General features: G+C 39.3%; 1 protein-coding gene across 3 annotated transcripts; it reads right to left on the reverse strand.

Annotated features, from left to right (window-relative positions):
• Nucleotides 1–11,568: 11,568 nt before the first annotated feature.
• Nucleotides 11,569–25,332, reverse strand: LOC115623085. 3 transcript variants are annotated; one of them, XM_030517290.1, is made up of 4 exons: nucleotides 25,276–25,332; nucleotides 14,373–14,673; nucleotides 12,706–13,365; nucleotides 11,569–12,279 (listed from the first exon to the last, which is right to left on the reverse strand). In XM_030517290.1, the coding sequence occupies exons 2-4, from the start codon at nucleotides 14,533–14,535 to the stop codon at nucleotides 11,729–11,731; spliced, it is 1,374 nt and encodes a 457-aa protein (XP_030373150.1). In that variant the 5' UTR covers nucleotides 14,536–14,673; nucleotides 25,276–25,332; the 3' UTR covers nucleotides 11,569–11,728. The 3 variants fall into 3 exon arrangements, with proteins under 3 accessions (XP_030373150.1, XP_030373151.1, XP_030373149.1); XM_030517291.1 differs by lacking the exon at nucleotides 25,276–25,332 and adding an exon at nucleotides 20,354–20,623; XM_030517289.1 differs by lacking the exon at nucleotides 25,276–25,332 and having other exon boundaries at nucleotides 14,373–14,736.
• Nucleotides 25,333–25,893: the final 561 nt, after the last annotated feature.

A 25,893-nucleotide genomic window follows, 5' to 3' on the forward strand; every position in this document is an offset into this window, starting at 1 on the left:
GACACACACCAAGATTGAACATAAATCTGGCCATATTTATTTACAGCTTTCGGCTTGCTTTCAAACTTTATTTATAGAACTTAAATGTTGATTGCTTTAATTATTTGGGTTGAAGTCTTTATCTGCACACATCTTTTGAGCCACACAACTATATTTTCAAAGCGTTTAATACCCTCGGGCCGATAAGGAGAAACCAAAATCAAAGTAAACGTTGTACAAACATACATACGTGTGAAGAGTATACTATACTTTCTGAGAATCCATTTCATTGCTATATCTTTATTTGTTCTTGACGACCTTTCCAATCTAATTAACTTGATTTAGTCCGATCGAGGTCAAGTAGAACGCAAGTCAGGCTTAAAACGTTGAACGCTGAAAAATATTTCTCCAAAGACGACTGCTGTTGAGCAATTGAAATAAATTAGAAGAAAAACACATTTTGGTTATTTACTTGACCTCAAGCCACAAATGGCTATAAATAGACTTAAAAGGTAGAAGAAGCGTTATGTGTTTCCCCATGTACGAGTACGGTTCCAATACATATACTATAGGATCGTCTTAGTTCTCACTGATTAATGAATATTGCGTATGAGCTTATGGGTTTCTTTCTTATATATCTACATATTAAATAGTGTCTACATAGAAAATAGTAAATAGTACTAAATAGTACCTATTAGCACTGCTGGTTTAATTCTTAGTACAATAAATAATCTATCTAAAGTGCTGTTAATTGGAATTAAGCAATTTTATATGAATATAAGAAAAAGGGGAATATACATGTAAAGAGACAGATCAGAAGTGATATTTTTGGCAGCTCTTACCTAATACATAGAATACATATATAAATAGTCAGATATAGATTGGGGCCTATCTCGACCCTTATCTCTTAATGCATGCTGTTCCGCAGGTATCTGGGTGCGTCTGTGATGACGAACATTGTGAGACGTTAGATTATAAAGCTTTTAGTTCAAGAAATTCTCATTTACATAATGAATTTCTAAACTATATTTACAAATAATCGTGTGTTATATTTCCAGATCAATTAACACACGCTTGAAGACTGATTTCAGTTCGTTGAAGTCTTGCTAAAGCAATGGACAACGATTTTTATGTGATGCTTGTTTTCTTTGTGATCACAATTATGATTATTATTGATGAATGCAAATGTATTATTAATAGTTCGAATTTATTGTCACAAATCACTGGGATGATTTGATTTTAAATATGTTTGGGTTAAGTTAAAGGGATTAAGTTTATGGGATCACTTCACTTCCTCACAGACCTAATGCATTGCCTCGTTTTATTAGTTAATTTGTTTAATCATTAATCTTTATTTAAGGTCTTTCCTAGGTTTTACATTTATTAAACTTTTTGATAACTGAGACATTTTGAATCATGCTTCTATCATTATGTTGTGTCAGGATTCCTGCTACCTTGTTCAGAAGTTAAGAAGAAATTTTAATTTGCCAGATAGTATATATTCTTCACGACTCCAGCTGAGATAAGATCCGATTAGCGTTGGCAATGGACTGGTAATGAATGCGGAAAATTGATCACAATGAAAGCTGTAAATTTCATAAATACCCCAGTGATATTATATTTAAGCTGTTTACTGCAATCCAAAAATCTGAAACAATTCAAAAACTATGTAGTTTTTTGGTTACAGACAATACAACTATTATTGCCAGAGGCATTACTTTTCGAAAAGTCATGCTACATGCATAGTACTTATGTATGAGTATAATTTTGTACAAATTTGGATGTGCTTTCAAATAAAGGTATATAATTATAGTTTCTTATCAATTTCTATTTATGTTGATTATCGGACTTCGTTTAGCAATGCAAGTCATGAATCAACGAATTGGTTATTGATTGTTTAGGCTATTTGTGCAAGAAGCGAGGCAACAATTAAATTTTGCTGACAAATGACAATTGGGCTGGCAGACACAGGTTAAGGAAATGCCGGTGGGAGGGGGTGGACGTGCGTCAAATCCACTTCAAATGCTTCACTTAGGTGGACGTCAATAGACGACTTCGACTTACCATATGCCCTATGTATCTATCTATATGTACTATATATGTATGTATCTGTGAATGGTGCTATTGTTGCTCTGCCGGTCTCTGTTTGTTTATGCAAGTGCCGAGCTGGAGGTGTGTGTGTGTGTGTGTGTGTGTGTGTGTTGGCGTGCAGGAGGAATTGGAATTGTTATAATAACAATAAAAGTGGCTCGAATTCGAAATCAATTAACGTAAAGTGCTACTGGGCATGACAAGAGCGTCAATATTTACACAAAATAATGACAGGCAAATAAACGAAACGAAACGAAATGAAAAAAAGCTGCGCCACAGTAAAAACAATAAATGTTAGCCAAGCTAGCAATAAGTAGTAATGCTAAAGCCAAAGCGACATTCTGGAGCTCTTGTTGAAGGTGCAGCAAAAGTTGGCCCTTCCGAATGGGAATGGGAATCTAACTGATTAAGCCATTTGCCGCTAACTTGGACAGCCGCGATGACGCCCCCCATATGTGTGTGTGTGCCGGGGAGGGCATATATTTATCGTATTTGGTTTGACCAACTGATTGGATGTCACAAACACACACAATATGTCAATAGACAAGCGAAAGTTTCTTTCTTCTTCTATTTTTTTTTTTTTTTTTTTTTTTTTTTTTTTTTGTTTTGCTTTGTGGTTGGGGTTCATAAACTTTGAGCGGCCGTCAGAAAGTTTTCCATAAACTATTGCCTGAAAGGGGAACTTCTACAAGTATATGCATGCATATATACATACTTGCTATATAAGATTATTGTGGGTCAACATTTGCATATGTCGTCGAATGACATTGATATTAATATTATTGATTATATGGCATCACACTCGAATATGTGCTACAAGCACACACAATATCTATTTTGGCTTGCACCCGGTTGATTTAATGTGATGGACTCAGCTGGGCACTGAAGGGGTAAAAGATAATAAGTACTTAAGTAAATTTGTGGCATATTTGTTCACAACAGTACTCGTAGCTTAATAATAAATGGGAACATCTTAAATAACTCGACTCTCATTGTTGAACATTGACTGTTGAACAAAAAGTTGTAAATTGAAAGATCAATCCATTCAAATGGTATGTACACTTGGAAGCTGGTCTACAACGCTTGAAAAATTCAACTTATATGCTAATGACAAGCTGCCAGCCCCAGTCTCGCCTTCGCACGCTTCTATTTGTTGCTACTGTTCATTTAAAATAAAAATTATTATATAAACAACAGCAACAAAATTGATGTCTTTTAGGGCATAAGCATTTGTATACCACTTCCTTTTTGGGAAACAGGGAGCAACGCTAATGTACCTCGAACGGCTTTCATAGGGCATAGGTCCATCTTCAATGCTCTATTAATATTATTGGCCATCTTCAATGCTCTTTAAATATTATTGGCTATTTATGATTATCATTATTAATCACAAATGAAACGACTACATTAGACATCCTCACAACTTGAACTTCAGGAGAAGAAATGGCAGTTGAGCTATGAAAAGATTTCACATGCCAGACCTACCAGATAATTATGTTAATATTTGAATAATTCTGAAACTTCATTTGAAATACATACGGGTACTAGTCGTTAAACATTAAATCTCATTGCAGTCCTTCTGTTCTTATCAAAAACATATCCATGGAAATGCAATTTCTTCTTTACTTCGACAGTTTTTGAATAATCAAATAATAATATTACAATTCATAAAACTGAAGTAAACCTGTTTAAATACACATATTTATTCATCTGAAAAGTTCAGTAAATCGGGCTTTTGAACTTTGTCTATACAAACAGCTCGATGAGAATGGTTCTAAAAATATATTTCTCAGACGAAAAAATGACAACAGTGAATGGCATTTACAAATATTTTCAGATATTATGGTATACTATATATATACGATTTTTCGAATAAAATGCATGAAAAAAAACAAATTTTCATACTTTATGAAATTTTTAAATTCCTTTTGTTTTGCTTCCTTTGGGAAAGAACTTGGACAGCATTTGTTAACACATAATATCGTGTTGAGTAGTCTTTAACTAGAGTCTGTTGAATATGGAAGAATCAATTGCCGCTTACGTCACTCTTATGCCAACAGGAACATATAATTCTTGAAGGCACTTATTTCGGGGCCTTTCACGTTGATTACCGAATGGTTTTTGTTTTCTCCTTTAACTTGTAATTATTAATAATTACCTTGCAACGTGGTGGGCGTTAAATTTATTACTTTTCCGTTAATAATACGGTGTATTTATAAGAGTGCAGCCATATCGTACCAACTAGATATATAGCGTAAACCAGCATTAACTACAACGACAGCCATGAAGAGGTCCCATTTGTTTTGCTGGAACTTGTGTTTTCTTTCCATTCGTCCTTAAAAAGCAAACACTGGTATTTTATTTGTACTTGTCGCTTTGCTGTTTTAAATAAATATATATGCATCTACTTAGATAACAAAAACTTTAAAGGTCACATACATTCCAATGCATTATTTCTTGCATGCAAATTTTGCATTCTATGGAGCGAAAATAGTTTCCAAGGAGCCGGCTAATTTCTATTGCTACGCGGAACAAGGAAGTGTGTACAAGAATGCAGACAAAGAAGTGGCTGAAGCCGTGAGATCTCCCATTTCCAGATATATTTATGTATATAGATAGCATTTTGACAAAGAGCCAATGCATGCGAGTGCTTGTTCTTCCACTTCTTCCTTGTTTTCTTCATCCTTGAGGCCGTTAATGCCGGAAATGTCCTTCGCAGCACTCGCACGTGTTTTGGCATAAAATAATGCGACACTTTTATGGCCCAAAACGGGCGCTGAGCACATTGCCAGCTCCTTGTAGTTGATTCAGTCGAGCAACTTAAAGCGGTGTTAAAATTTATGAATGAATTTGGGTCTGCAAGAGAATGCGCTACAAGCAGACAGCAGGTACACCATAATTCAGACTCAAACAGGCATTTTGTAATGCGTTCTGGCTAAAATTCAGGTCCTGTCTTTGCATAGAGAAAAACGCCCGAAGATTTATTATGAGGATCTTGTTCAACGTGTTGCCTGTCCATCCGGCCGTCCCTTCGCCTTGTTCTCCTGCCATCCGGCTAATCTCGAATGAATGAATTGCACTCGGACCTTGTGCATTGTACGTACTCGTATTCCTAATTGTACCGTCGAGGATTTACAATGAGCTACTTGTCAGTGCGAAAGTATCCTTCCCACGGAATGAGAATGAGGCTGCTATTGACGCAACGAAAGTTCGCACTTTGTTATCGATTGGCTTCTTATTCCCGGCTCAGGATAAGACTGAGAGAAAAGTCACAACGACTTAAGTGATTTAGAGGTTAATATATTATTTTAGAATTTGTAGTTACGACCACTAAGGAAGGGAATGCTTTTGGTAGCTACAAAGAAATGAAAATGGAAAAATGTTCGAGTTGAAATTGATAATATTTATATTTTCAATATTGTAATTGTATTTTTTGTCTTTGCCACGAGCTAGAAATAAACGCAAATCCAAAACTATATCCATATGTAAAGTTAAGAAATGTGTAAGCTAATTAATATTAATATCATTCTTGACTGCAATCATCAGAACCTCGAGAGAGCGAGAAGGATCTCAGAAATAGATTGTTTATACTTGTACTATGCTGTTCTTAAATACACGTTAGAAACTTTGCTTTTGAATCCGTTTCGGCCAATTTTTTATTTTGCAATATTAATATTAATATTAATATAAGTACAAGTATATAATCAGTTTTCAGTTGAGAGATCGAAACTATACCATGAGTCAACTATATGTGTATATACTTAAAATAAATTCCTTATCCTTTGGCATTGGAACTTTTAAATAATTTTTTATGACTTAGGGTACATTTTAGGCCAAATTAACCTAAATTTGAATTACTTTATTATTTACTTCGCATTTGAATATTTTTCATATACTTATATACGCATTCAATAAACGTTCACAACACACACACACACACACACACACAGTAGCACCAATTTGTATTTTAGCATTGATTGATAACTACAGCAAAATCGCAGATACATTTTCAACATGCAAATGCTCCGTGAGCATTTATTTTGCCGTACTCCTTACAACAAATCTACAAAATTGAATCATTTCAAACTGACAGCAAAATATGAAATCAGAAATGGAATTACAAAACAGGCGCCCATACAATCATCTGAACAACAAAACGAACGTACACTCGACCAAGACTAACCCACACCCACCGACCCAGTCCCAGAACTGGAGACAGGAGACGTAGACGTAGACGTAGACCGAGGACTCAGTCCTTGCCAAAACGGAAACGCGGCAAAATTGAATTGTGTGCTTTCCTGGTCCCCTGAACGCCCTACACCCAACCCCCTGAACGAGCGAACGGACCGACCGACCGCCCGCCCGCCCGCTGTGCCCGGCAAGGCACACGTCTGTCAGTGAGCTCTTGAGGTGAAAATGCAATTATTTATTAGCAAAAAATGCTTCCCATGCCCGCCATGCGAGCAAAGCATACTATAGCATAGTTGTAGCAACAGCAATAGCAATAGCAATGAAAAAGCGTACGAATCCATCCGTGTACATGACGGCAATCAAAACATGACGCACAAACAGCCAAACGCACGTATAGATTTGGGCGCTGCTGCCAAGACATGCCATGTGAGTGGGATCGGGTGCGGGAGCGGATGCGGGTGCGGGTGCCGGTGCTGGTATGGGAGGACGCGGGCGGGTAGGTGCGGGGGCACGGGGAACGGAATACACAGCCTGACACGGGCACGTATGTAGAATTAGTTTACGAATTGCTGCAGGATACGTGGCAACATTTTACAACAAAATTTCCCGCTGCCTTTTTACTGCGCCAAATTCGAAGCTCAACTTGGACAAGTGAGCATGGGCGGAGTTGAGCCCCAGCGGTGCACTGTGGGTTCGAAAATGATCGGCCAATTAAAAATGTGCGGCCGATATCCGAACTATCTTAAATTGAGGCTTAACTGGAAATTAAGAGAATTCAGTCTTCTGAAAATATTTACTTAACTTCTTAATACTCGATCGTAAAGTACATATATGCATTAAATTGATTCCTTTTCTTGCCTTCCTGATAAACTCGTATTATATAACTGAGGGTCAACTGGAAATTAGGAGAATTGCAAATAAAAAATTCTGAAAATATTTACTTAGCTTCCTAAAACCCGATCGTAAAGAGCTGGAAATAAAGAGAATTGTCAAAACTTTTGAAAGTATTTACTTAGCTTCTTAAAACCCAATCGTAAAAAGCTGGAAATAAAGAGAATTGTCAAAACTTCTGAAAGCATTTACTTAGCCTCTTAAAACCCGATCGAAAAGTACATATATGCATTACATAGATTCCCTTTCTTGCCTTGCTGATAAATAAACTCGTATTATATGCGGTTTATCGGTTATTAAATTTACCTTTTCTTTATTTCTTAAGCATGGATCTACAATTTACAATATTTTTCTCATTTTTCCAATTTTTGTTTTCTATTTCAACAATTGGCATAAGTTCTTTTGCAAAAGTTTTTGACAGGCTATCAGCTTTAGAAACATATTAAAGTCTAATTCGCATTCCAACACTTTCAGAAAACAAAGCGAACTCCTTTTTCATGACACCCTTTAAAATCTATCTATCTACTATACCTATGTAAGTATGTGTATCTAATCTTCATCATTATAAATATTAATCGTTACAAAAATATTATATTTCATAAGTTATAATCACATATTAATGTGATCTGACATCATTTCTTTAAAGGAATATTTTTGGCATTCATTTAACAGTTTGCGAAAGATAAGTTGTAAGGTAGAAGTAGAAAATAAAAATAAAGCTTAGTAGTAGTTTGCGAAAGATAAGTTGTAAGGTAGAAGTAGAATGTAGAAATAAAGCTTAATAGTCTAGTTCGTCTGTACTTACGATCGCACTTTCGCCCACTGTGCAACGGAATAGACAGCCGACTGAAAATCCTTGCACATACTCGACTGTCTCTGCGTTCGCCTCCGCCCCCGTCTCTGCCCTCCCAGTCCAGCCACTGAGGGAATTGGCTTAGGCGGGCGGACGGGCTTCTCAAAAGCGAACAATTTTGGGCAGAACAGATGGAATGCGGCGCTAGCAGACAAGCGAGGCGCAACCTGAGGCACAGCATTTTTGGCAGCTCTATTAAGCGCCGCAGAGCGGCATAGGCAGTAACGGGATAGGGGATGTGGGTGGGGAATGAGATGGGAACTGGAACGCACAGCCATAGTCCGTTGATTGCTGGGCATGCCGCTGGCATGGCGGGGAGAAGCAGCAAGAGGCGGGTGAAAAGTTTATAAGAAAACTTGCGTGCATGTGTGTGTGTGTGTGTGTGTGTGTGTGTGTGTGGATATGTGAAGGGGTAGGGGAGCGAAGGGCGCACTGTGGATTTTTGAAATGAATATGCATGGGACGTGGGCGTGACTGTGGGCAAGGGGGCGGAAAAACTCTTGGCAAAAGTAAATTTAAAAGTTTTTATGCGCTACTGTCGGTACGTCTTCTTAAAAAGATATGAGTAGCGCGCACTTTTAGACAAGTTTTCTAGTTTTTCCCTTCACTCCCTTCCCCCACATTCAGTGCAAGTGTTAGTGTTAGAGTGGGTGGTGTGTGTGTGTGTGTGTGTGTGTGTGTGTGTGTGTGTGTGTGTGTGTGTGGGTGTGTGTGTGAGTTTAGCTCTAAAGATGCGCCCGCAATAGCATAAAATGTGCGATAATTCACATAAGCATTCTTATCATGTGTGCGTCGGACTATGTAGCTATATATCTCTGTAGGTGTGTGTGTGTGTGTGTGAAATGATTTGTGCCTGTGTGTGTGTGTGTGTGTGTGCGCGCGTGTTTCCTCCGGGAAGAAAGTACCTCCAAGCATTTAGGCATGCAAAGTTTTTGTTGGCGCACGTTTCTACTTGAAAGCTATTAAGTAAGTCGAGTCGCCCTAAAAGAAATGTTCGTAACAGATGGAGAAGGGTCGGTCACACTGGCAAATAATTTGCTCACCAATGTGTATGCTTACTAGAACAAATTGTATTTTCATATTCCACCCGGGCCAAGATCTGGAAATATATCCACTTTGTCGCTAAGTCATCTGACGCTTTATTTGTGACATCAATTCGTTCATAAAATCTGTAAGTTTCTATATTTTTAATTTCATTTACCATCCAATTAAAGCAACACTTTAAGCAATTATTCGAGAGTAAAATAGCATTGTAATCGGACTTAACTTCATGTATGTTTTATAAAATAATTTAAATTCACAACATTCACAGATTTTTAGATTACTTTAAAAACAAAGAAGGTATATTATTTTACTCACCCAATAGTATTCTGATCCGGTAGATTATCTTCTTATTACAATAATAATAAGCTTATGTTGAAATATTTCACACATATTGCGACACATTTAAATGGATCGGTACAAATTCTCTTCCCAAAAAAGTTATACTTATTGATGTCAAAATGTTGCTGTTTAATTATTCAATTTAAAAAAAATTTGTGTCATATAACTGGCAAAAATATGATTGAAAGGTAGGTATTAAACAATCAACTTTCGAGACTCAACAAGTCTCTTTCTTTGTTCTATTAACTTGTATATATATTATGTGTATAAAAGTTATATTTGCTTATATCTAACAGTTGTGTGAGCAGCGGCTTAGGTTTTAAATCGGAAACTTGTTTATGAAATATTGTTTAAGTCGAACATTTCATAAAACGCTTTATTTATTTCCTTATCGCTGATTCGCAAAACTTATACAAGCATATCCGTAGTTGTTCTAAGACAGCCTTTATTAAAATGAGAAAACTTTAAGAATTTGGTACAGACTTAATATGCATTTAAAGTAATCTGCGTTAGTATATTCGATACAAAAAGTGTTGTTGTCTCATCACTACAAATCTATTTTTGGAAATGCTCATGGCTGCTGGGGAGAAACTCAGTTTTTAAGGCCACTTAGGAAATACGGGCAATATGTAGCATGTATATACATACTTGTATGTATTTATACATACCCTTTTAGTTTACGTGCCATAAAAAGCCAAAGGACTAACAAATACATTCAGCCATACCCTCAGACACACACACATACAAAGTTACATAAATGCGCACCATTTCTTTCACATTTTGGGGGAAACTAACATATCCTTGCTGCGCCCAAACTCATTACCTACCTACCAACATTTTTGCACGCACGCACCTAAAAACCATTTAAATAACGCTCCATCATCCCACACACACACACACACACACACACACACACATACTGACACACATGTGCTGGGGAAACTTTTACACGGCATCGCATTTGGCAACACATTCATTCCGTCTTCTCCCCCATGCCCCCCCTTCGACGAGCCATTTCCAGCAACCCCGCAACCACTCCCCTCCGCAACCAAGTAGCGTCATCCGTGGCGGCTTTGATAAATGTATGGAGTATAAAAGTTTGAACAAACTACTTGAGTTTTTAGGCAAATTCTACGCCTAGATATAAAACTGGAGCCAACTACTTTCCACTTACCTGGCACCGTGCCACGCCCCCGCCAACACCCACACTTATAGCCATACCCCCCGCGTAGACCAACAAATCGCTGGGCCCATTAGAGCTTAGAAAAACGCCGCTAAATGCGACGTGAATTATTTAAGGCACGTGTGTTGTGCAGAATGCGGCAAATTCGACAGTAAAATGCATTTATTATTGAAGAAGAAACGCCAGCCAAGCCGGAGCCGGTGCCGGAGCCAGAGCGGGAGCCGTGAATGAAGCGGATGCGGGACGGTACGACGGATCGTGTGCCAGAGAATCCTTGCTTGACAAGCGAAGCAATTATGTCCGCTTGATGAGCGCGGCATTGCAGCGGGGTTGGGGATGGTTGGGGCATTGGCATTGTGGAGGAATTTGGGGGCGGAGTACAGAGGAGTTTTGATAAACGTTTTACAGTTTGAAAAGTTTTCTCTGCTGCGGCACGTGATTGGAATTGCGCGTGCCAGAACCACAGAGCATCAGCCGCAAAAGAGAAAATTGTGTATGCGGGAGGGTGGTCCACACCTTCCTTTTCCTTGTCTGGGATCTCGGTTAGCGGCGATGTATGTTTATGATTTTCGCAATGCTGGAAATTAGCATCATTGGGGATTTTTTTAAGTCGAGGAGGCCAATTGTTCCATTTAATAATCATCTCAGCAACGGCTACTAGATGTATTTGCTAGTTGTTATACTTCCTTGACTCTATAACTATAAGTCTATAAGTCAATTATAACCTTAAAGCATAAATTATAAACCATTGATCTTTAATCATTGATCCCACACCACCAGCAAGCCGAAGTGTGGATATATTTAATTTTATTTATTATTATCATATTATAGACGTTTCAGAAATTCCCTTTCTTGGAGGTTAAGCTGAAAACATGGTATTCAAGAATCGAGTTGGCTAGACTAATTCATTCTTGATCGTACATAAAAATGATCAACTTCTTTGTGACTAACCCTACCCCTCCTAAGATCGTTCTTTATTAAGTTAGCTCCGAGTGGCTTGTTTTCTTTGTCAAGAATCATCTATGACCTTTATTCGATTATGTTGTGGTAAAAGTTAGCATATAAAATGGTCTGAATTAGAATAATTGGTTTTATATCTGGCGATAGCGTTTACGCTGTCTCTCTCTTTCTCTCTCCTCAATGGACTCAGTCTTGACTCAGTTGGCCGCCGGTTCGCCGTTGCCGCCATGCACATGAAGGATCATTTCGAAGGGGTCCCATTCTAGATCCGATTCGTGCTTTACGCGTCGTCGAGCACCGGCGCCGGCTGCTGCGGCACCAGTAGCTTGTGGATGATGTGGATGCATGGGATGGGCCGGGTGCGAGCCATGTGCTGGATGCGTCATTTGGTGCTGCACCAGACCTATGGGCATGTCCTGAGCATGCTCTGCCATTCCAGACAGTAAGACTGGTGGACGGTAGTGCTGCAAGTGTTGTGGATGTTGGTGACTCAAATGTTGCTGTTGATGATGTTGCTGCTGCTGATGATGATGGTGTTGCTGTTGCTCGCTGACCATCTCCTGGATGTGCTCACGAGTCTGCTCGCGCTCATCCACTTTCTTCAGCAGAATGTCACGCATAAACGACATGCGCTCAAAGTGCTCCCAGTTAGAGCGGAATCCTTGCTGACTGTACTGTGAGTGACGCTCCTTCTGCAGCTCGTCCACGTAGCGTTGTTTGATGATGGACCAACGCGTCTGCATTAGAGCTGCATTACGGAAGAGATGAATTTATATTTGTTGATGCGTCATGAAAAGCTAAACAGTTCAGTGAACTTTAAAGATTCGATTCCTAAGCTTAACCAACTGAATGTTCTTTAAAGCAACTTTAAAACTATATATGTACTATATATCACAAAAAGTTGTTACTAATAACTCTCTCGGAAAACACAGTACTTTTGAATAGTAGATACCTGCAATAACTTGAGAGATAAACCCTTCAGGACAAGGCCTGAACCTCACTGTGGAGATCAGAAGATGGGAAGGCAGCATAATAAATTATTCCCATTCCCCTGGAAACTACTCTTTAATGCTAATGCAAGGAATATCTCCAAATTCTAACTGGATAGCTGAGACATTTCTGCAACCTGATCTGGTCGTAGTACAATAATAGTGATAATAGTAATATAACTTACTTGGTGTCAGACCCATTTCGTTGGCCGCTTCTTTCCATACGGCCGATGTTCGGCTCTGGCCCTGACCCTTCTCGCTGCGTTGTCTTCCTGCCCAGAGAGACGGGCGTGCCTTGATGGCCTCGATGATGCGCCCGCGCATGCTATTGTGCAGCGAACTGGGACGGCCAAGTTTCCGCATAGGCGTGGTGGTCGCCACAACAGTGATAGCAGCTGGTGGCACAAGACCCGTAAAGGCGGTGTAGCCCAAGCCGTGGGGCGGCTGTTCGATCAAATGTGGCAACTCAGTGCTGGGCAGTGATGTTGTCGGCGAAGGCGATGGTGGAGGTGCAGTGGTAGGTGGCAGCCATGTAAAGCTGCCACTTGGACGTCCACGTCCATGCGATGCCGAGGGTAATGCTGGAGATGGTGGGGCCGTGGGTGGAGGCAGCGGAGTTGGTGGGCCCCCATGAATCTGCGGCTGTTCATTTGGTTGTTCTGCACCAGCTCCAGAGCCTCCACTCGCCTGGGCGCCAATTATTTTGGCAACGGTTATGTTGTACATAAAGGACATTGGTTCGAAGTGTTCCCATTTGGTGTTGAAGCGCTCTTTGTGCAATATCTGGCGGTGAACGAGATTGTGGTAGTGGTACTTCATTTGACTCCAAATCGATTGTAGCTTGACTGTAGATTAAATGTAATCACAAAAGAATGGGTAGAAATTGTGGTCCAAAATGATTGCTTTAAATTATTTTCTTACATCTTATCTACATACATAAATATGTAAATATATATTAACAAGGGCGTAGGCGGATTATTCCAAAGGGGGCCAAATTTAAATTTTGACTAAATAATGAACGGTGCGTTTAAACTTTATATATATATGATATGATCAATAGAAAGATTTCAACAAATCCAACTCAGTTCCATTTAAGGCGAAATAGTCATAATAATGAATGTTTGGTCGACTTTATATTGTGAAAATATTTGTAATAAAGCCGAAAAAATAAGTAGTCACAATAGTGTGATGATCTATTGATACAAAGTATGTACATATGTATGTATATAAAAAAGAACTATAAACAATTATTCAAATTGTGGCAGATCCCTTACAGTATGCACAATGTATGTACTACATACGTATGGCACATTTACTCGTACATAAGGGAATTGTATTACCGATTTTGTCCCTTCGTCTCTCTACAATCAACAAAGAATGCTAAGGGGCGAATATTTTCAATAACAACAATTGCTTATTAAATAACCCATTTTGTTACCACAGTGTATCTAATTTCAATAGTTATACATACGTATGTATGTACATACATACGTACTCGTATATACATTCTCGTATATTGACATAACATACGTATATATGTATGTATGTATATACGAATGTGTATAATTTACTTATGTATGTGTGAATGTACATACATATGCAAATTCTAATTCTCCCACTCTATAATTTCCATATGCATCTGCATACATATGTACATTATTTCTTATGTACATGTATGTACATACATACATACATACATATGTAAATACATTTGTACATACAAACGAAACTTGCAAAAACAAAGCATCAAAATCTCAACTTTCAACCAAAAGCGTATTATTAAAATGCACACAAGCTCCAGTGGAAACTTAGCTGTAACTGAGTGTATACCAGCCATCTCTTTCGCACTTACCTGTGGGTACATGGCCGCCAAACTGCTCGGCGATCTCATTCCACATGGGCGAGGTAACGCTGCGGCACATGTGCAGTTTGTTGTTGGAGTCCCAGATCTCTGGATATTTCTTGATGGCCTTGAGCAGCTGAGCTCGATTCACGAAAGGATCCTCCTTGGGCATGACGACGCAATGCTAATGCAACGGTATGCGCAACCGATAGGAGGGGCAGAGACGGTGGCGATGTTTGCGGCGGTGAAGGCAGCAGCAGCAGCAGCGGAGCACAAACTGCGTCCTTTGACATCAATTATCGGCGAATAACTGAAAGTAGAGTTTGCAAAAATATACGAATTGAAATTGAAAAGGCACAAAACGATTGAGGAAAATAGAGAAAACGATGACGATGGCGACGACGCCAACGACGACGATGGCGGCGAAGCGTGCCCATGCAGTTGTTATTGTTGTGTGTAGCTGTTGGGGCGCAGCAGCGTCGAGAGATTGGAAAGCAATGTGGCAGCCGGCAGCACAAAAGCGGCGAAAGCGCACACGAGATGAGATACACAAAATGCAAGCGAGAAGAGAGAACAGGCAGAACGTGCAAAAAAATCAGCAACAGTTCGGCAGCAGAAGCAGCAGCAACAACGACGCTGTCGTCGACGTTGGCAGCTTTACATAGTCAGTGGAGACGATAGTTTGAGGGAGGGGGAGAGGGCGGTGCTGTGGTACATACATAAGACGACGACAAAACAGGCAACAAAAAATAAAAGAAGAAAAACGGACAAAGGCAAGAAGAGCAGACAGAGTACCAGCAGCAACGTCATGGAAGAGACAAAACTGCAAAAAACAAAAACAAAATAAACTCAAAGAAAATAACAGAAAAAAGCAAGCGCAAAAGAAAGGCAACGATAAACAAAAGCGATGCCGGCGTCGACTCCGGCTGTGGGGCCATAGTGTGTGTCAATGTGTCTATGTGTGTGTGTGTCTGTGTGTTATATGCAGCAGCCTCGCTGCCTTTGGAGGCGACGACGATTGCAAGTAAGCTTGGAGCTTGAAGCTCGGGCCGCATTAGAAGCGAAAATCGTGGAGAGCGTCGCGGACACGAAACAAAAGAGCAACCATGAGTGCAGAGTAAAATGCAGGCCCGCAAACAGAGCAAAATGCACGACGCCAACGGCGACTGAGCTGCGCAGCGGCTGGTTGGTCGGTCGGGCGCTCGGTCGGGCCCAGGCTGTCTAAACAACAACATCAGCAAAACAGAAACGACGAGCGACAGAAACAATAACAACAACGCTAAACGAACACGCGACCGAACCAACGTTTTGGTAGCCTATGTATGCACATAGGTTTGTATGTATGTATGTGTGCAATGTACGTGCAATGAACTCGCAACTGCACACAGTTGCAGCACACGCACTACAACTACTCGTACATACACAAACATACATACATAGTATATACCCACAGACCGATGCATTGGAACACTTGCACCCACTGCCATTAGCTGCGAGCCAAGTACAAAAAGTGGGCGACGCAAGTTTTGCACATACAGGGTGTTCTGTTCACATATGCATGTACATATTTCTATTTTAAAAAGCATTCTTTGAGCACCGAATCGATGGATACAATTCAAGTAATCTTTTGTCAAAGGTTATAACCATTTTAAGGACTTTTTGTTAGACGCAGCTGAGTTCCATTTGATGTAGACTTAATCCTCGCTTAACACGGAGAAAACCTCGTGTTAGGCGAAATCGTGTTAAACGAGACAAAAGTGAGTTAAAGTAATACGCTTCTTTTCTTTTTTTTAAAAATATTTTTCAACTTTTATCGTGTAAGAACGAGGTTTAAGAGTTAAATGAATCGAATTCCCATAAATAGTTAAAAACCTATTTACCCTTAACTAGTATTCTCGTATTATCTATCTCTTTTTAGAACAAATTTTTAACTTATATTGCATATTGTTGTCCATGGTCACCATTCGGCGATTCGTCTCGTTATGGTGATCATGTATAGTACTATAACATTTGTCTAGCATTTTGCTTCTGTCAAATTTCTCACGTATACCATGCATTAAATTAAACCATAACATAATTATTAAATAAAATGTACATCTTTGTACCTGACTTTTGCCAATTGGATAGTAAATCTAATATTTTACAGATGCTCTTCAGGATGTGCTGATAGTGTGTGATGACCTATACATACAATTGCCTTTATTGCCAAGAAAGTAACTACAAGACTCACTTAACACTCACATATTATGGACATAAATATCGTGCGTTTCGTGCTCAGTTGCAAGTGTCACAGTTCCCACATGATATGGTGTGGTGTTTTAACATAAAGAACGCATAAAAATTACCATTTGCACATAAATCGAATAGACGATGTACGTCTTCTGCTTTTAATGAACCACTTGATCGCATAAATGTATAAGATCCCATTATTGCTGTATCATTAAGCTGAATGGCCAACACACGCCGAACGTGTTTCGATTTAACTCAATGGATATGTACACCCGCCCAATAGGACTATCGGAGTGACAGCAGCGAAAATGCATTTGAATATTAACTGAATTACCCCCATATGTGGTAATTTTGAATATGCGGCACGACTGCTTGTCTTTCTCTCTGGTAAGTGAAATTTTTGAATATCCCATTTAATTACCAAACAAAATTTGTAAAATTAATTTTACCACGCGTATAGCGGAGCTCACGTTTGCTTTGTCCATCGGTTTCAATAGGAGATTTAAGACTAGGTATGGCTATCATTCACACGTTTGCGGCTGCACGTTTTTTGGGTGTGTGCAGAATTCAATTAGTATTCCTACAAGTATGTTGGCTCCTTTTTCAAAGCATCGATAGCCAGTTAGTATTATAGTTGTATGTGGCATAATAAAGCACCCTGTATTATATAAAATTACCATTGGTTCATGCGTATAAAGTTGTTCTACAGTTCCTACCCACAGGACTGACAAAATCGACGCTTATTTGCACGTTATTGAGGGATTAAAAAGATTTGAACACTATTGTGGATGACAGCTAGATTATCCGAATATCATTCATATTATAACAAAATTACTAAGATTATCATGCGGAAAGGTGATTCAAATCAAGCAAGTTCGAACCGAGAAACCTTGGCATCAGCTGTCTTATGTGAAAATCTGAATGTTGTGATGGTGAGGCAGGGTCTATGATTAGCTCCATTCAGCTGCCAAATCTACCTCTTGAATGTAACGATTTTGAGACTAACTCCGTTATTTAAGAATATCAAAATAATTCATATTAATTAGCTATTTCAATATTTCTGATCACACCAACTATTTCAACAAATATAACTACAACATTTGCAATTGAACTTTAACTTAATTTCTGGATCAATAAGAAAAACTTGTTGTTAATACAAATATATTATTAAAAAATGATTTTCAATGTTTAAAAAATTCTTTTAATAATAGAATATGTAGTTATATTTAATTATACACATACGTGATAATTCAAATAATGAATTGCATAGGAAGAGGAATTTCTGAAATTACTTGAAAAGCAAAGCTCTAATCTGGCATAGTACACGAGTATGTTTGTTTTGGTTTCCATTGAGATTGAAGAGCTTATCGGATTTCGATTTTTTGTTTTTTGGTTTTTTTGGGCTAAGAGTGGTTGTCTAGTAGTTACATCTGAAAGCATTCCTCACTCCACTACCTGCCAGTCAATTGTATAATGCTTCGAAACTGTCCCCATGACATTGACATCGACGGGCCACGTCCGTCTCCGTCTTTCTATCAATCCAACCATAGCCTCCTGGTCCGTCCCCCGGCCACCACAGCCACAGCACTGTTTTGGAGAAACTTCCTGCACTTCTTGGCTGTTGTTAATATTTTTAATGTCTCCCATTTTATTGGTACTGTGTTGTCCTCCTATCTGTAAGATTGAGATATGTACGGAGAGCGTTAGGCCGCATAATGAACGCACACGCACTTCCATAGAGATACTTTTGTGATGTCCCTGGGCGGAGCAGAGCAGAGAGGAGCAAGTGCGTCTTTAATTTTTACGACTGCATAAATGCTCCTTGCGCTGGCCACCGTAATTTGCTAGATTAGAATTAATTTGAGGCGCGGGCACGACGAGATGTGGCTCGAAACTCGTAGCCAAACAGCACAAAACTTCGACAATAAAAAGTAATGTATCTAAGTGTGGGCGGGGGAAGGTGGAAGGGGGGGGGGGACAACACATCAACGACAGGCAGGCAGGCTGACTGACTGACTGACTGGCACAGGCTCCACATCAATTGTCGTTGCTGTTGTTGTTTTGGTTTTTGTAGTTGTTGTCTTCGTGGATGTTGATGTGGTCGGGTAAGAGGCTGGAGTCTGGGGCTATCTTGTGTTGCCTTTTGTTGGGTTTTTATTTTCATTTATGCTTTTTAAGTGCTTCATTAAAATCGCGTATGGCAACCGGGGCGGACGGCTGTATGGTTGGCCCCAACCCCAGCATCAGCCTCAGCCTCGGCTGGGGGTCGAAGGGGCCGGGAGTCGGCAGTCGGACGTTTGTTACGTTCGGTGGGGCGTTTGCAGTCAGTCAGACCTTTGTCAGCGTCATCAACACAAAAAGTATCTCGCAGATACACAATATATGTACATATAAACATATGTGTGTGTGTGTGTGTGCTGAGCTGTCCAAAACGAAAAGAAAGCAAGCAAGCGAAAAACACATGACGGTGAAAATAAATAAAAAGAATTAAAGCCAAACGTGTTTTTTCTTTGAATGCTCTGGAGCGAGCTGCTGCACCCAAACTCTAGCTCCAACTCCGGTTTCCAGCTGTGCCTCTGTGTGTGTGTGTATCGGTGTGTGCAACCTTTAGCTGCGTTGCCATAAGTGAAGTGTGCCCCGTTCACGAGGCAGCGCAAAAAAAAAGAAAATTAAGTATCTTGTTGGTTTTTAAGGTGCGCATAAAAAGAGACCCCGACCCCCGAATGGAAGGCAGCAGCAGCAACAGCAACAATAATACCAACAACAACTACAACGAAGCAACGTCAAAGTCAAAGATAACAACAGCCGAAGCCGTTAAGGTGAGGCAGCAGCAGCATCCAACCAACCAACCAACCAACCAAGCATCCAAGCAAGCAACAAACCAACCAACCAACGAACTAACCGAACCACTTCAGCAACTCCTTTTCATCCTCATGCCATGTGCAAATCACATACAGTAGCAAAAAATTTCGACAGTTATTTACGATTAGCACAAAAGATACGACATGCCATGCCATGCCGTGCCGTGCCGTGGAGCATGGAACGAACGATCGGATGAACGATCAGCCGCACGGACGTGGACGGACAGACTTTCTGTTTGTGGCTGCTGCAGTTCCTTGGCTACTGTTGCCTCCGTCTCTCTTATGCTTGCCCCATAATTTCTGTTTGTGGGCTGCCTGTCATTGCGGTTGGGTCGACGCTGCGGGACCCATGGATAATGTCTCTTAGCAATCATGGATATGTAGGCTATGGAAGCACAAAGCAGCCTAGTCAGCTGGGCCTACAGTGGAAGACATAACCCTGTTAAGAACGGAGTAGATACTCAGAGTAATATATCGTCTTTTTTCAGAATTTTTATACCTTGTTATATAAGTTTTGTGCGAGAGTAACACACAGAAGCAGTCGATATAGCCATGCCCGTCTGACCGTCTGTCTGTCCGTCTGTCTGTATGAACGCAAGGATCTCAGAAAGTATAAGAGCTAGAATAACCAAACTTGGTATGCAGATTCTCCTAAGCCCAAGAAAGGGCAAGTTTGTTCACTTTTTCCAATACACTTCCCCATTCCCCTTCTATTCGCAATTTTCTCTTACTCGCCTAATTCTTGGAATTTCGAACAAATTTGGTAATCACATCCGTATACCAAGTTCATCATGATAGCTCTCTTATGAAAAAAGTTATAGGTATATATAGGCATTCGTTTCTTGTTTTCACTCCATTGATTAATTATTTAAGCAATATAGAATTGAAAATCATACTTACAACTGAAATATTTCGTAGCTTTTCATTAAATTGTGCAGAGTTGGAAGTGTTTCGTACTCTGAAAAATATGATATAATAATTATCATTATCATAATTTATGGTTCCCATAAATCCTCATATGTATATCGTGTTTAAAAATAAAATAAATAATTTAAATTAACTTCAAAAACATTTTTATTGTCTGCATATCTACGGCTGCACTTATGCATTTCTTCCTCATTCTTCATCCCTCCCACAATGGGGTGAAAATAATCTGCAGCCCTGGGGCTTAAAGTTGAACGTGAAAAGCGCAAAGTTCCGTAATTGCTTCTCGACTGCCTTTTGTAGAGGTAGGTGTACAATTATGTATTTGCATAAAAAGCGAGCCAAAGCGAAAATGTTGCACGTAAAAATGCATTTAATTATAATTATTGCGCTTCCAATGCCTCCCCGGCACGCCCCTTGGCTGTATGAAAAGAAATCAAGCACGTATGCTATTGTTATTGTTGTTGTTGTTGGCGCTGTTGCTGCCTCTGCCTCCGCCACTGACGCTGTTGCTGTATTTTCTTTGTTGCTGTTGTTGTTGTTGGCCAGTCGGGAAAATTATAGTAAATATAAATAATAAAACAAAGTGCAGTGCAGGCAAATGATAAAGTGCATAAAATGCATGCGGCGGGCAGTGGACAACGGACTGCGGACAGCAGACAGCGGGACGTGAAATGGGGGACACGCCCACAATAAAATTGCATGGCACGCAACAGGACGCACGAGTCGATAAATTTTGCGAGACTTTTCTATGGCTGGGCGACATGGACGTGGTTGTGGATATATAGTTGTTGGTGCTCTGCTGCTGCTCAGCTGCCTCTGCTGCCTCTGCTGCTGCTGTCCGGGCAGGTGCAGGTGCTTATTATCGCTGCTAAATTATTCAACAGGCTGACAACGAAGGGGAAGGGGGAGGGCAGGAGAGACTGAGGGCGGGTGGGTGAGAGTTTTTGCATTTGCGTCGGGCATGTGCCACAATTTATGCGTTATGATGTCGCAATGGTGGGGAACAGTTGCGGAAAGTCGTAAATTTTGCGTACGCTTTACTTAGGTGACAACTTTTTCTCCGACTTGAAAATGTCAGAGTTCAGTTGAATGCCAACATGTACTTACGAATTTAAAATATTATATGCTACACTGCACAAAAAGGACATTTTCGCCCTCTAAATCCGGTAGGTAGAAATGTTTAATGAAATTGGAGATATTCGACATATTCACAAAGTATAACTATGTACATATATGGATATCCTTTATCAGATTGATAAGCGAGATAAGTGGAGACTTACTCTCAGCCTGTCCCATAACAGTGGTACACTGGTTTTTAGGAACATATGAATATTACATATGAATAATACCTGCAAGACCTGGACTTGACAAACGCCAGAAAGCATATATTCTGACTGTTAAAGAAGAGGATCTCGAAAAGTATACGAAATAATGTAAATCAACCGTTTTTACTCATATATTTCACCCATTCTGTAAATGTGTTGAATAACATTTTAAAAATTGTTCAATAAATAACCTAGCTCAACATGCAGACTATTTAAATCATATAGAGATAAATCTTTTCTGCTTTTTTTGTTTAACTATTTATTAACTATTATTAACTATTTAAGATCTGCCCTCGGTGGGAAAAATGTGAAATTTTATATTAACACTTGACTTCGAATATCATGCTTCTGCGATGATGATTACGTAGTGGTTCGAACTAGAGATGGGCACGGGCCGGCTATTTTCGGCCCGACACGACACGGCCACGAAATTAGCTTTTAGAAACACGCACGCGCACGCACGACGAAAATTTTTCTTAACACGGCCCAACACGGCCCAACACGAACTTTTTATATATTAAATATAAAAATTTAAAACAAACTTTTTAGAAAATGCGTTGAGTGTTGATTGTGTAGGTGAAATGGGCTTTGCGCATTTGTGTCGCAGAAGTGTGCCTGTTCCAGTTTTTGACGTGTAAGCAAAAATAGCTTAACATTTGCTGCAGCAAACAAATTCCTCAAGATTATTGTTGTACTCAATTTGTGCAAACGTTTTCCACACCACGCTTTTTGCGTTTTCGGGCGTAATTAACTTGCAACGCGGATCATTATTACGGATTGCATCTTGCAATTTTACTTTGTGTTTTTGGGACATCGTAACATGAATTGTCTAAAAATGTGTATAGCTTGTGTTCTAAATATGGGCAAACGCTAAAAGTAATCGAATTATCGATATATTTTGATTATTTACCCAACATTCGTTTTTTTATTACTTTAGTTGTTCATTTTATTTCGTGCTATGTTCGTGTTCTTTCGTTTTTCCTCGTGCGTGTTTTGTCGTGCCTTTTTGGCTCAACACGAACACGCACGGCCACGCACGAAATCGGAATTTACAACACGAACACGCGGGCCCACGCGTGGCACGAAGTGCCACGACAAAAAACACGGCCCGTGCCCAACTCTAGTTCGAACCCATAGAACCTACTCGAACGTACATAAAGATTGTTATTTTCCCAAAGAAAAGCTAACGAAAGGCTCTGTTAAGGAACTCTTATCATAAAAGACTCCCATAAGAATAGTCCAAATGTAATAAAAATTTCTCGATATTGTTGCAAAATGAATAAATTGGAAATATTATGAATTTAAAAACAAACCAATTCGGGGCTCCTTTTCATTGGGAATAATACGAGTAAAACACGAGTAATATGTGTTTTCCACAAGAAAAAAATCCATTGAATTTAAATTATTTCCAATGTTTTTAGAAAAATATTATTTTTCATGGGGATTAGGGAAAAATAAATGTATTTCCTTAAAACAAAAATGTTTCATTGTTTTATATGTTTTAACTTCTTAATTACTATTAACTAAGTTAGATAACTAAACTAACCAAACCAATAAATTTTTTGTCAAACTCACATTAAAGGTATATCACAAAAGGCATTATAAAAATGATACTTTGGAAGGATATTGAATTATGAAGGGTATACAAAGTTATAGCAATTCCCAATCCAATTTTAAAAGATAAATTATTTAGCACCTCTATGCATAAACTTAAAATGTATTTCGGTGGTCTTTAAAAAATTGTAGAAAAATATTCTATTCATAAGTAAATAGATGAGTTGAACGCGGAATTAGCTCGACCCCCCAAGTCTCAACCTTCCGACTCTACAGATATTTACTTTCCTCCACAAATGCAAATACTTACATGTAAGAAATGTAAGTTAGTTTTGGGTTAGTTGAAGTTATTAATTACATACATGATTGTAATTATATACACGAAGGTACACACACATACTCACTCATACACATACAAACACACTTTCTGGGTCTAAATTATTGCTGCTGGGATGGGGCCGTGGTCAGAGCTCCGTTCCGGCTGTTGTGGCTCTTGTTGTTGCTCTAAGGGCCAGTTGCGTGCCTCTGCACAAGACCAAGAGCAGAAGCAGAAGCAAAACACGCATAATGGCGAACAACAAAAATAACAAAAACAACAACAACAACAGCAATAGCAGGCAACAAAATTCTAATTGCGTGCTTTTGGCACAAAATCAAAATTCGTTATAAGAATTGTGAAATGTGAAAAGGCCAGCAAACAAAAGCAGCAACAAACAATACCAATAACAACAACAACAACAAAAGCAACAATAACCCGGCAAGAGTCGCATGAAGAAAAAAAAAAACATCAACAACAATAACAACAAAATAAAGCAAAAATCGGTTTTAATAAACGTGTCAGGCAAAAGACCCGAGAGCTCAATGGTCGTCAGCGGGCAGTGAGGAGCGGTGGCACGAAATTTGTATGGCTGGTTGCTGGTTTCTGGTTGTATGTGCGTGTGTGTGCGTGCATGCAACGCATTAATTATGAATTTAATTCACTTGGTTGTTGGATACATCGAGAGCAAGCGAGTTGCGGGGGAGGTGGGACGGCGGAGGCAAACGGCACTTTGACGACAACGGCAACGACGATGACGACGACGACGACATTGTCGTCCCCTGGTAGGCACCAGCCGGGCAGGGCAAGTGGCAAAGTCAACAGCAAACAAATGTGCAACACACGCACACACCCATACACATCGTGATGAGGCGGACAAGTGTGTCAGTGTGTGTGTGTGTGTGTGTGTGTGTCTTGGCATCTTTGTTGCTGTCGCTTCAGCTTTTGCCACTTTTTCGTAATATTTCATTGGAAATATCGCTACCCTGCGCACTTGATTGCAGCATTTAATTAAAGCAGCAGCAACAACAACAACAACAGCAACGGCAACAAACGACAATTACAGCAGCAGCCACAACACCAACAACAGCAGCATCAACTACCTCCTGAGGCAGAGGCAGAGGCAGCAGCAAAGCAAAACAACATGTTGTCGAGATATTTATGCGCAACACTTGACAGATTTATTTATGTGTTTGATTCCCCAGCAACATGACGAGTTGCCGCACCAGCATCACCAGCAATAGATGCGGCAACAACAACAACAACAACAACAACAATGGCAACAGCAACAGCAGCAAGACGATGGCCAAAAAGGGCCAGCAACGATGCCAAGAGTTCTTCTGGTCACAGTAATAAGATTGTAGATGTATTTAAGCTGAGCTTTGAAGAAAAAACTCCATATAATCAGCTCCCCAATACTCGTATCCATTTCGAGTCCGTAGGGGGAAGGCTCCCTAATGTTTTGATCCGAACATAATATACTGTGGGAAATCGCACCCCGTTCTCACAATACGATGCCACCGAAGTGATAAAAGGGGCGCCTGTGGAGAGTGTAAAGAAAGGGGGGCCTTATTGTTTGCAAAGGGAGAAAAGTATTAAACTCGTGAGACTTCTATTTTCTATATAGCAAGACAACATACAATTAGTTATAATCACACAAAAATTTAAAATTTCATCAAATGGTAAAATTTTAACGCTACCTTTTTGCTAAGCCCTTTAGCTATCAAAATTATTTATACGACCGGCAGTTCCATAAAACGGCTTGATATTTTTATATTTTTGATATTTTGCACCAAATTTGTAGGCAAATATTTCAATAAACCGAATAGTTTCACAAGCTAAACACTCAAGACTATGACAATGATCTATCAGCCAACTATCTGATCTAAGGACTTTTAAATGGCATGACGGGCGCCAGTTCCTATGTTTTTACGATCAAATAAGTTTTCAAGCTAAGACAAAAATTATTAAAATGCTACTGAAGCTAAGAGGCTAAAATACTAATAGGTGTTAAGAAAAACTCACAAAAAGAAATAAAAAAAAAAAAAAAAAAAACTGTGGACAACAGAAATCAAGCGAATTATTAATTATCAATAAATTATATTAAAAACAGAAATTTACAGAATTCCTTTCCGTTACCGTTACGAAAAATATAATAATTATAGTAATATGAATTAATTATTAATGCATACATTAATCCTCATTTTTATTATTATTACATTAAAATTATTTTCATTATTATTATGCTCATTTTTTTAAGCCATAGTTGAAAAGAAAAAGAATTTGTTTGAATTTTCGTTTAAAGATTGATATATTTT

Source organism: Scaptodrosophila lebanonensis, unplaced genomic scaffold (genome assembly GCF_003285725.1).
Source record: "Scaptodrosophila lebanonensis strain 11010-0011.00,11010-0021.00 unplaced genomic scaffold, SlebRS2 tig00000043-arrow-pilon, whole genome shotgun sequence".
Classification (NCBI taxonomy): Eukaryota; Metazoa; Arthropoda; class Insecta; order Diptera; family Drosophilidae; genus Scaptodrosophila; species Scaptodrosophila lebanonensis.